Source organism: Poecilia reticulata, linkage group LG16, assembly GCF_000633615.1.
Source record: "Poecilia reticulata strain Guanapo linkage group LG16, Guppy_female_1.0+MT, whole genome shotgun sequence".
Classification (NCBI taxonomy): Eukaryota; Metazoa; Chordata; class Actinopteri; order Cyprinodontiformes; family Poeciliidae; genus Poecilia; species Poecilia reticulata.
This window is the reverse complement of record NC_024346.1, coordinates 26,758,600-26,771,476: the sequence shown is the minus strand read 5'-3', so window position 1 is coordinate 26,771,476 and position 12,877 is coordinate 26,758,600. Positions and strand designations below refer to the sequence as shown.

Sequence of the window (12,877 nt, the reverse complement as noted above, 5' to 3'; positions counted from 1 at the left end):
GACACTGGGCACGACTCTTAGAAGCGCATTTAGTTTTTGTACTTCTCTACCTTCCTCAGTTCAGCACCACAGGTAAAGCAGAAACACTAATAGGCATATGACAGCGCTTCTTAGCAACACGCAGCCAATCTGTTGTTCTCACACTAATCTACAGCAGTTTCCGCTCTTAAAACAAAGTTTTCCTTTTCCAAAAACCATCAGGATAATTGAGAAATGGACTGAAAATCCTGCTGTTGATCCAAGTCAGTTGGTTTTCAATTTGATTAGAGCTGACCAATGACATAACTCTGATGTGGATACTGTTACTGGAGAAATAAGACTGAAAATTTGCTTCTTTTTTTTCCAGGGTTAGTGAGGTGTTTAAAAATGTTTCATAAAGAAGTTAGAAGCAGCACAGAAATATGAGAAGTGGAAACTCTTTCAGGAGAGCAACACTTTCTACAAAAACAAGGAAGATTTAACAGCACAGCAAAGGTGTTCCATTTTATTCCATTGAGTTTTAAAGCTTAAAATCAGGATCTATATTCTCTAGACTTTATAGAAAATGCTGTTTTGGTAATGCTAGCCTAGGTAACTTAAATGGCAACCCTGTAATCAATTTTTATTTTATTTAAAAGAATATGAATACCCTGTTTAAGTAATTTCTCTTTCAAACAAGAAAAAAAAAACATAAAAAAACCTGCAGGGGGCATAATTATTTCTACTACACTGATGCCTCAACCTTAGTTGATGTCAAGTAGTAGCAGGATTTCTGCAGGCTGCACAAACTCAAATTTAAGGCCTTTTTAAGACTGTTGTCGAAGGAATTTAAGACAAATATAAACAGAAATGCAGGAATGTCATCCAGCCTAGTGGTGATACATTTCCACATGCCTATGATGGATGCCAAAAAGCTAGCTAGCTAGCAAGGGTATGTTAGCAGTGAGATACCGCTATCCTTAACCGCCTAAAGTCACCCAACGCAATTAAGATGTCTGCATGCAACTTGGTAAGACGGATATGGCAACTAACAGAAATATATCAACTTGAGTGCTTTAAAGACTGAAAATGTTTGCATTTACAATCTGTCTGCTTTCTTTCATATTTTTTCTTCTACATTTAGATTTTGGAAGAGGTTTAATGAGGAAAAAACTATTGCAAAATTTCTTGCAAATATTTCTGAAGTAACACCACAAACATTTTTATTTTGAGTGCAAAAAACAATCAAAATCTTGGATGGACTGTCAAATAATAATAATAATAATAATAATAATAATAATATTAAATGATTAAATAAACAAGAATAAAAATGTTTATGCAGCAAGCAATGCAGGCAAGCAACTATGTGAAAGAAAAAAAGGCGCCTTTATATGCAGGGATTAACCCAGAAATTAAGTCAAACTGCAATATACTCAATAGTTTTTGTTTACACATTTTTTGAATTAGACTTCTCTTCACATGACTTCAAACTTGTAATATCTTCCATCAAATATCTTCCACTGTGTCACTGTGAGATTAGCAGAATAGCCAGGGAAGGAAGGTTTGGGACACAGAAAGAAATAAACATGGGGAAGGAGTTGAGTGGAAGGGGGAGATCAGAGGGCTTGAAGGGTTGAGGGGCTGCTTACAATTACCACTTCCTTTCCATAAAGACTTTCAGATGTGCTTGTGCAGAGGCCGCAGCTTGCATCAGAGCTCACCCCGTCAGCCATCAAGCTGAATCTTGTACCGCATCCAGAACCCTAACCCCCATGTACTCGCCGTCTAAACTCCACCATTACCAAGCTGCAACCCTAACGCGAGTTCCTGAACTAACTCCTAACCAGGGCTGCCTTAGGGAAGGTTGTAGCCGCTATGATGTGTGAGGCTGCAGGACTTGTTTTTGTTTCCTTTGGAGGCTAAGAAAACCACCAGCAAATGCTCCCCTCTGTATTTAACGCCACACTCTCACAGTGTAGGAGACAGAAATTGATTTAGATTTGGCGAAATGCAGTTGGGGGTGGGGGGACCAATTTTGGGTTATGAGTAAGGCTGCGACTAACGATTATTAGTAGTAATTGTTATCAGATAAACAAATTGGCATATTCTGCAATTTCTCATTTAACCATGTAAGCCTTTTTTATACATTAGAAATATATTAAAAGATACTAAAAACAATTCAGTTCCTTTAAAAAGAAATATGTAAACATTTTTTTTTACCTAGAATCCCATAACATAGTATTCCTTTAAGTGAACATTTGGTGATTTGTAGATTAATTAACCAATTATTGCATCAACTGATAAATAATTGGGTAGGAAAAGCTGCTTAATGGCAGAGTTTGGTGTTTCCCTCTAGAAAAACCTTTTTTTTTTTTTTTTTTTTTTTTTTTTACAATATTTCAACTATGACACTTTAGGAGTTCTGTGTAGAACATATTTACAAAAGCTTTTTTTGTTTCTTGTATGAAATATGTATATTTTTTTAATATAGTTTAACGATTACTTTAGGCAAGTACTCAACTAATTACTAAATTAGTTGACAAGTATTTCAATATTCGATTAATCACAATTTATCTGATTAATCATTCCAGTTATGAGCCTAATATTTTATATCACATTCAAAACCAGAACATAGGATTAATACTTGCAAAAAGCAAAACATCATTGAAATATTAACAACTTGGTGATTCTTATTTAGATGACGTGTTTGTGTTTGTGATGCAACGCTTTCAGCAGCAATGCAAACACACATCACTTTGCTTATTATTAGCTCCCAGGGAGTTGGACATTGAGGGGAGGACAGTTTTTTTTCTCTCTCGCACAATTCAACAACAACCCGTGTTTTTTCTCGCAGGCGGCTCGGGGAGGCAGGACGAGCAACACCACCTTCTCCTGGGAATTTCACAGCAAGTGTTCTCCTGCTCAATCCATCTAGGAAAACCCTGGTGATAATGCCCGGCCGGCCGGAAGAGGAGGAGGACGGGAAACAGGGAGTTTGTAACCCAAAATAAAGAAAAGAATGAAAAGAAATTGACACGCCTGTAGATAAGGCTCTGTGGGAGTGAATGGTGTGATATTAGAAGTGTTGGGATTAGCCGGGAGATAATGGTCTCACCCTTGGATTTCCTCTGGCCGCTACAGCCATCAAGCCTCCCAGACAAAGGCACCAAATATCCAATAAGTAGCTGTCTGACGGCGTAACACATTCCTGCTGCCACTACCTTTGTACCGGAGCAACCACAGAGACAAGTGTCTACACAAATGGCTGCAGAAAAGACTTAATGAAACAGCAGACACTGCTCCACTAACCCCTGAACCTTCAAACAAGCTCAGATATAACAAATCTGGCAAAAATAATTTCATGTTTGTTTTGGGGCTTTTTTTTAAACAAGGCTTTGGTTTGTCCGGAAATTCATCTTGACCACATGCATATATTCACCAGTGGGAGGCCAGAGAGTGTTGAGGGGCTTAAGACTGAAATCCTATCAAACTCCTCTTATGTGACAAACATGGACAAAACTCTATTCAGATCCCTGGCTGAGATAGGCATCTCAGACCGTTATGTTGTGGCTATCCAGCAGCTCTCAAGAGATCAAGCTGTCAGACTGATGCAAAGCTATTTAAAATACCAAATACTTATTGTTTAAGTAACAAGTATATTTTGCTGGGGGAAAAAAGTAATTTAGTAGAATAAGATAACTATTTTATACACTGACATTTCTTTAGTGTGTTAGAATCTTCCAAAGTGCCTTTTATTTTATTGAACCCTGGGATCTTATATCATTTTCTTTTGGTTTAAAATAAATACAGTAGTTGTCCTGAGGGTAAAGCAGAAATAGCTCACAGACTGTTAATGATGCCTTACATCACCCATCTGGAGAAAATGCCCTGCTTGTATGGTCTATTATATGAAATGGGTTGTAATTGTACAGGTTAGTAATAGCTTAATCAGGAAGAATGGGGGCTATTCATATCTGCTAATTGGTTAGAAAGTCATAAAGCCTATGGTTCCTTGCAGGAATATTCACACTCCTTCCCTTGAACTTCTATACAATTTGTCACGTTACAACTGCAAACCTCCAAAGTATTTTATAGCGTGATAAATCGGCACAAAGTAGCGCATAATTGTAAAGGGGAAAGAAAATGATTCATGGTTGAAAAAACAAAAAAGAAGACAGGTGTGGTGATTTATTTATAATCATCCTCTACAAGTCAATTCTCAAGAAACGCATTTGGCGGTAATGTAGGAATGATGTGTTTTGGGTTGGTGTGAAGTGTTAGTTTTCCACTAGTTACAGCATTTGTAAATGTAGACAGGCAGACCCAATTACACTGAACACCAAGCCAGGCCATTATTTTCTTTCCACTTAATAATTATGCACAACTTTGTGTTGTTTCATCACAATAATCCCAATAAAATCCAATGAAGTTGGTGGGGATAAAGTGAAAAAATGTGCAAACGTTCAAGGTGTATAAATACATTTGAGGTTCACTGAACATCAGAGGACAGTGGGTAATGCAGCCTCATCCAACTCTGTCCTGAAGCTGAGCCAAACTATTCATGTTTGAAGCTGAATGAACCACATCTCCAACTCAATGTCCTTCTGGAACACTTTCTATTATAAATTGTCCATTTCAGCACCTTAATTTTCAATAGCTGCATCTAACAAAATTAGGTTGTGAGAAAAAGGGTACATAATTACCCCAGGGCTGGGCACTAAAACAATAACGACATCTATCGCGACAGACACGTGATAAACAGAAAATATGTCCGACAGAATTTTGACAATTTCACTGAACTCCGATGCACAGCCGCACAGCATTCTGGGTGATGTAGGCAGATGAAAGGCTTTAGCAGCTTAACCTTTCATGACCCAACTAAGAAAGGTTGGTGGCATCAACTAACTGGCTAACTCTTTGGTAACAAAGTGGTTGCTAGCTTATATAGTAACAAGTTAGGTAAGCTAACGTTGAACAACAAGGTGTTGCAAAACATGTGCAGTAGCTGTTTTATGATGCTGCGTTGTCTAGAAGGATTTGGGCCCAACTAGCTCATCAAAGTTACTAATATCCATTAATATTAGTGGAAAATTAAGACATTTTCCCATAACTGCTTAAAAAAAAAACAATTGGGACAGAGTAAAATGAGAATAAGTACAATAGCTCCCGTGATAAATTTTTCTGCCCTATCATATGGCCCAGCCCTAAAATACGCAAAAAGAGACTCAGAGTACTCACTCATGTTCGTTGATGTAGAGCTCTGATAACTCATGCCATGCTTCTTGGTCTCCAACAAACCTAGAAGCGCAAAAACAAATTACGTTCCTTTTTTTTTTTTTCGGAACAAAGTGAACACATTCCAACTAACTCAACGTAATCGTGCTGATGCTAACTAAAAAGCATTAATAATCGTGGGGATTTGTTGCCTTTATTGAAAGTACAGTCATGGCCAAAAGTTTTGAGAATGACACAAATATTATATTTTCACATGATCTGCTGCCCTCTGGTTTTCATGTGTGTATGTCAGATGTTTTCATCACATACAGAAATACAATTGCAATCATATTATGAGTAACAAAAGCTTTTATTGACAGTTAGAATGAGTTAATGCAGCAAGTCAATATTTGCAGTGTTGACCCCTCTTCTTCAGGACCTCTGCAATTCTCCCTGGTATGCTCTCAATCAACTTCTGGACCAAATCCTGACTGATAGAAGTCCATTCTTGCACAATCAATGCTTGCATTTTGTCAGAATTCCTAGGTTTTTGTTTGTCCACCCATCTCTTGATGATTGACCACAAGTTTTCAATGGGATTAAGATCTGGGGAGTTTCTAGGCCATGGACCCAGAATCTCTATGTTTTGTTCCCTGAGCCAGTTAGTTATCACCTTTGCTTTATGTCAAGGTGCTCCATCATGCTGGAAAAGGCATTGTTCATCACCAAACTGCTCTTGGACGGTTGGGAGAAGTTGCTCTCGGAGGACATTTTGGTCCCATTCTTTATTCATGGCTGTGTTTTAGGCAAGACTGTGAGAGAGCCGACTCCCTTGGCTGAGAAGCAACCCCACACATGAATGGCTTCAGGATGCTTTACAGTTGGCATGAGACAAGACTGGTGGTAGCGCTCACCTCGTCTTCTCCGAACAAGCTGTTTTTCCAGATGTCCCAAACAATCGGAAAGGGGATTCATCAGAGAAAATGACTTTACCCCAGTCCTCAGCAGTCCACTCCCTGTACCTTTTGCAGAATATCAGTCTGTCCCTGATGTTTTTCCTGGAGAGAAGTGGCTTCTTTGCTGCCCTCCTTGAGACCAGGCCTTGCTCCAAGAGTCTCCGCCTCACAGTGCGTGCAGATGCACTCACACCTGCCTGCTGCCATTCCTGAGCAAGCTCTGCACTGCTGGTAGCCCGATCCCGCAGCTGAAACACTTTTAAGAGACGGTCCTGGCGCTTGCTGGTCTTTCTTGGGCACCCTGGAGCCTTTTTGGCAACAATGGAACCTCTCTCCTTGAAGTTCTTGATGATGCGATAGATTGTTGACTGAGGTGCAATCTTTCTAGCTGTGATACTCTTCCCTGTTAGGCCATTTTTGTGCAGTGCAATGATGACTGCACGTGTTTCTTTAGAGATAACCATGGTTCACAGAAGAGAAACAATGATGCCAAGCACCAGCCTCTTTTGAAAATGTCCAGTGGTGTCATTCTTACTTAATCATGACAGATTGATCTCAAGCCCTGTCCTCATCAACACCCACACCTGTGTTAATGAAGCAATCACTGAAACAATGTTAGCTGGTCCTTTTAAGGCAGGGCTGCAATGAAGTTGAAATGTGTTTTGGGGGATAAAGTTCATTTTCTAGGCAAATATTGACTTTACAATTAATAGTTGTTAAGCTGATCACTCTTTATAACATTCTGGAGTATATGCAAATTGCCATTATAAAAACTGAAGCAGTAGACTTTGTAAAAATTAACATTTGAATCATTCTCAAAACTTTTGGCCATGACTGTAAACTCGTCTTTAATTAAAATAAAAGTTGGAGCAGATAAAGAGGCTGAAAACTCACTGCTCCAGATACTCATTGAGTTCCCTTATGGCTTCAGTGCTCTTCCCCTGGGCCCTCAGTATAGAAATCTTGCGCTTCCTTGCTGCCTGTGGAGGAGAGAGTAAACAGGATTAACATCCCCGGCTCAAGTGTTTGTGTGCACGGTGGTAAAAAGCTCGAGTGAGTCTACGAGTTCCACTTCTTCAGCGTGTCACTGTGACTCTTATCCCTTTGCTGTGAAATAAAATAGAAGAGAAGCCAAAACGTTTCCTGCATTATAGAGATTTTAGAAGATATGCTTTTTTTGTTGTCGTTTCTTTTTCAATACAATTAATGTGAGACTTGCATGAATATCTGTTTACGGAGGCATAATTGGAAATTGGTTAGTGGCCATGTCTAGCAAGAGATGGGCACACATTATGAGTCAGTGTTTGGTAGCTGGAATGAGCTCAGTGGCTGAGATAAAGCGGTGACTCATCCTCTTACCAAGTGGGGAAAATGGCACACTCCCCCAAACCCCGACGTCCGGCTTTCCTGCCGGCGCAGCACGCATCCCCAGCTGCACAGGCCTCCGACGCGCATCAGCTGAAAATTGCTTTCCGCCTCGTTTTGAAGCTGGAGCTGACCTTAAGGTGGATTAGATTCTCATCAATCTGCATTAGGAAGAATTACCCCTGCTGCTCTGACTTTTCCAAATATTTTACTCTCCCTCGCCCCGCCACCTCCTCCTCCTCCTCTTCTTCTCCTGCTTCTTTTGATACTAAAGGGGAAAAAGCTTAACAGGAGGTTGCTGCTCCATTAGCCGCGCGCTGCCCCGCCACAACCTTATTTTATTTATGGACTGGCACTTGATTGAGTGGGGCTTCCTCTCCTACAGTAATAACTGAAACCATTGGGGGGCCGTGTATGACTCATGTCTAGGGGACTGTAAATTTGGGCCTCGTCCGACACTGCCATCAAACAAAATCCACTTATCCATCAAGATGGGATAGAGACCTGCTGAGAGACTGCAACCTCATCTGACAGGCAATATTTTAGCCACCAAGAAAAGGAAAAAAAAAGAAAAGAAAAAAGAAACAGGGGCACACAGGACAGCGAACATATTCATTAAACAAATAAGAGATGTTATTCTTCAAATCTTCAAGAGGGAGAGCATAATTTATCCAGAAGTGGATCTAATTCCAGACATTTGTGAATAAACCTCAGGAATCGTCCGACGTAAAACGCAACAGAGGAAATGCAAAGAGCGCAGTGGAGTTTAATATTAATATTATGTGTGGTTTTGCTCGATGTTTAATAAAGTACTAAACTGCTATTTTCTTGTGGGCAAAAAAAAAAATCCTTCTCAGAAGGTAAAACAAAGAGACAAACACTTGGCTAGCAACTTGATGTAGACATTGGAATATATCAAGCAGTGGAAGGTCTAAAGAGATTGAAATGCTTTTTGGAAAAGCTCCTTGGCAAAAAAAAAAAAAAAAATCCTAAGCAATTTTTGTTGATTCAACAATTTTGGTTAATGTGTACCACATCTATTCCACAGTCTGTAATTACAACAGCTCCCTTTCCAATCTCTGCTTCACATGCTGGGATGCCTCGCAAGTCTTCCTCGTGAGCTGCCAATTTTCCGCCATCTCTCAGATCCATCTCCGGCACAATCTGGTGCTTCGTGGAGAACGCAGAGGGAGGAAGGTGTCCCCACCCCAAGACAGGTGGGCTAAATGAGGTCATTGTGTGTTTCACACCAACCGCCATCAATACCCTTTAGTGAGGAAAAGCATTGTGGGAAAAAGAAAAAAAAAAAAGTTGAAAGTTACCATAGGGGAATGTACTTTGAGTGTTTTGTTCCATTCCCAGTCCCGTGTTTGAGTGACAGCTTAAACCCGACAGGGTGGCAGGCTCCAGCGAGCAAAGACCAGGAAATGGACCGTTCCCTTTCCGAATGAGTCCAAGGAGTCTCTAGATGGTGGAGGAGGTGGGGTGCCATGGGAGTCACTGGAATCACTACTCCCACTGTCAAAACAGTGGGTGGATGCACGGTGGCACCAATTCTGCATTTACAGCCGTTCCGAAGCATAAACTAGATGCAAAGGCAAGATAATCTAATAATTCTTAATTTTATGTGCTGCCAAATAAAAATGTAAATTCTTCATGTTTTTGTTTTCGGGTATTTAGTAAACAGTATGTAAAATGATGCCTCTCTGTGAACAGAACTAACCTTATCCTATCTACCATTTAACACTTACAGGGTTAAACGAACTTAAAAAACACAGCTAATTTTTGCACATTTTCATCTCAGATCCGCTAATTAGCTAAAATTTTATTTATCAAATGTGGTAATAAAGTGAAACTCTAAAATGCAAGGTTGTAACTACTTGGATGAGATCATTTGTTACATTTTGACATCTGATTCTGAGCTCAGATGTCGCTCATCTCACTTTCAGACAGTAGCTCTATGTTACATGGAGTATGACTTAATCACGAAAGTCATACTTTAGTGATAAAGTATGACATTATTTGTACACTTGTATTTGGTACAAGTGTACCAAATACATTATTTGGTACACTTGTGATATTTCAGTGTTTTGTTTTTTTTTCCCTGTGTGCTTCGATAGGCAAGCACAACATTTTGATGCAAATTTCACTGTTAATAAAATAAGTCTAGGTCCAATATCTACATTTAAAAGGGGATTTAAGATTGTATTTATTTAGATTATGACAATTTTCAGCTTGATTGGCCGTGACCGGTGCCCAGCCAATAAGAAAAAACTTAAAAAAAAAAAAAGAAATAATAAAATATCAGTGTAGAAGTTGTCACTGATCTAAGGTGGTTAGCAAACCAGTTTAAGAGAGATGGAGAAGTTTGAGAGATTAAACTAACAAGGATGTTTACAGTGTAAAAAAAAAAAGTTTGGAATTTAACTGTGTTAATACTAAAAATCTACATCCCAGTGAATCTTTTGCACTTTTTTTCTTGAGAATCCCACAGACTGAGCAGTCTTGATAAATTGTTTCAAACCGAGTTAACAAACTGAGCTTGGAAATTATTTTAAGACTTAAGACAAACCTACGTTTTATGTTGTTGCAGCTCATTTTCTTGATTTGTACTGAAAATCAAGTGTGTGCAGAATACAGGTGCTAGTACAGATAAATACCATCTGCTAAATAGTATTTCAATTCAAGAGGAAGTGAAAAAAGAGTATACTTCCTAAGGCCATGACAGAAAATAATAAGAGAACCATTGCCATAGTCAAAGATGTTAAAGACAGCTTAGAAGGTAAAATCCTTGGTCACTATCTGTTTTATGGTAAATAAAACACATATCCCTGTCACATATCCCTATATGAGTTACTATAATTGGTTGATTATGGCAGGAAGGCTAGACAAACAATCTGAACGATGTTCGTAAGTCTTCTTGTGTTCTTGTGCATTAGCAAGTCACAACACTATTTATGATTACAGATTAAGATTAACAGTTTGCTTTAGAAAGCAGCCTATTTCATCATTCATCGTCTTTAGACAAAACAAGAATGTGAAGCAACACTTGAAAACTTAGCAAAGTGAAAAAGAACTGTGTTTTTCTTTGCTACCACAAGAGCTAATGGTATAGAATAAAACTATGTTTGACATTATTTTGCAAGTACTGTATGTTTTAAACACATAGCTGGATGTTCATCTGAGAGAGATACTGACCAAACTTTAACCAACCTTGTATCGATGTGTCAGAGGAAACTTGTTGAACTTTTCTGGGAAAGTTGGGGACGGCCGTAGCAACAGTGAATCCGGGCAAAGTTTCTTTGTGACCTCTTTCAAATAAATCACTCCTACAACAAGCCACAAGTACTGAGGGGAGCAATTACCAGCAGGTCCATTATGCGTACAGACGGTCACGTGGGAATAAAAGAGCAATATCCCAACATGCGAGTCTTCCCCCGTAATGAACTGTGAACTGAATTCAGAGGACAAATGTCTAGTAGCGCTCTGTACAAAACGCTGTTCGGAGCTTACCACAAAACAGACATTTCAAGCGAAGTCAACGAATGACAAAAAAAAAAAAAAAAAAAGGAAAAACATGAGAACGTGGATCAGAAACTTTGGGACCCTTGGAGGTCTGATAAATCACCACCTTCAAAGACCGGACCTTTATTAACATTTCACTCCCAAACATATATAACACTGACTAAGATCATGAATCACCTCTCAGTGACCCAGCCCCAGTGACCCAGTGACCCAGTGTGTGTGTGTGTGTGTGTGTGTGTGCGTGCGTGCACGTGCGTGCGTGCGTGCGTGCGTATGAGAGAGTGATAGGTTGATCAGTACAGTGACTGAGAGCAGTGAGGCCAAAGAGCTCAACTTAGTGAACTCCTACCGCTAACACCAAAGTCGGGCAGATTTAAAGCCAAGACAACGACGTGAAGCCGAGTTTGAGGCTAAGCAGGCAGATTTGTTGTCCATCTTACCGTGTTGGTGGGGTCCTCCTGCAGAATGGCGTCGTAATGTTTGTTGGCCTCGTCGTACCTTCGCAGACAAAACAGAAACAGGTAGAAGTTAGTCGTGGGAAATAGAGTGAATTTAAGGTAATGAAGTCTGTGTTTACAGCATGGCAGAAGGCTGATTGAAGTGACGGCTGCACAGAAATAATTTTGGCTTTGTTAGTCGTGCAGCTCACACTGTGACATGGTAATTTCACCTCAACAAGTTATGAACATAATAAGAACAGATCGAACCATTTGTACTATTGCATGCAACCGTTTTCAAGTTCACTTTGGTTTAAACGAATAAAACTGCTGCTCTTACGAGTTTAACTTGAGAGTTTTCACTCTTTAGATAAAGTATTCATACCCGTCAAACAGCTCACCCCTTTTTCAAATTTGTTTTTGTCAGGGTGTGTACGCTTTTCTCACAGTACAATTCAAACACTTTTCCAGCATTTTCAAGGAAAGTTAGCAAACTTTTTCAGCACCACACATTGGAGATAAAAACAATATAAATGAACAAAAAAAGAGGATAGTGTGATATATTATTTGTTACTTTAAAGGTTTTGTAATAGCATTCAACAACAGGTACAAGGCAAACTAAAATATAACAAACTGTATTATAAAATGTGTCTTATATGCACACCATAGACGTGCATTCAGAATAATACTAGACAAAAAAATACACACAAAAACACAATCTTATTCAATTCCACTTGTTTAATTCACAAAGACCAAGAACAATTTGAGCCTTATTTAACTTCAGACAGAGAAAAATGTCTGTCTTGTTATTTTGTGTATGTGAACTTCAGGTTTCAATTGCAAATAAAGTTTTCCAAATTTAGGCTTATAATCAAAGATTAAATTGCACTTTACTACAAAAACCGTACAGGCTGAATAACTTTGAAGGAGTTTATACAGAAATCAACCCAACTGAAGACACCCAGTTGAAATTCAAGCATTTCAAAGATGTGAAGGACCCACATGAACCTTGATTTTTACGACAGTTTAAAACCCTGTATCATTCCTTCTGATTCAGTCAAGCACCACTTGCATTGTTTCATCTCATCAAATCAAAACAAAATACATTGAAGCATGTGGTCATGAGACACTTCAGCAATAGGGTATGGAGAGCCATTTCAGCCAAAATTAAATAAATAAATAAATGGGTGAAATAAATAAAAAATGAGTAAAATAAATCAAAAAATGAAGAAAATGAGTGAAATAAATAAATAATTTGTTAAATAAATAATTTAGCTTTTTCATTAACCCATTATTTCATTTATTTATTTTTCATATTATCAATTTCTCAATTTCCCTTTTTTCATTAATTTATTTTTCATTTACCCACTTTTCATTAATCTATTTTTCATTTAACCATTTTTTAATTTAGCTTTTTCATTA

General features: G+C 38.7%; 1 protein-coding gene across 1 annotated transcript in view; it reads right to left on the bottom strand.

Moving 5' to 3' along the window:
- emc2 (ER membrane protein complex subunit 2) overlaps positions 1 to 12,877 on the bottom strand; it is a 32,637-nt gene that overhangs the window by 10,164 nt on the left and 9,596 nt on the right. Inside the window, exons 5-7 of the mRNA XM_008431946.2 lie at positions 11,459 to 11,516; positions 7,023 to 7,108; positions 5,197 to 5,256 (exon numbers count right to left, since the gene is read on the bottom strand). Of these exons, the coding sequence (XP_008430168.1) occupies positions 5,197 to 5,256; positions 7,023 to 7,108; positions 11,459 to 11,516 (204 nt within the window). The remainder of the gene's footprint in view (positions 1 to 5,196; positions 5,257 to 7,022; positions 7,109 to 11,458; positions 11,517 to 12,877) is intronic.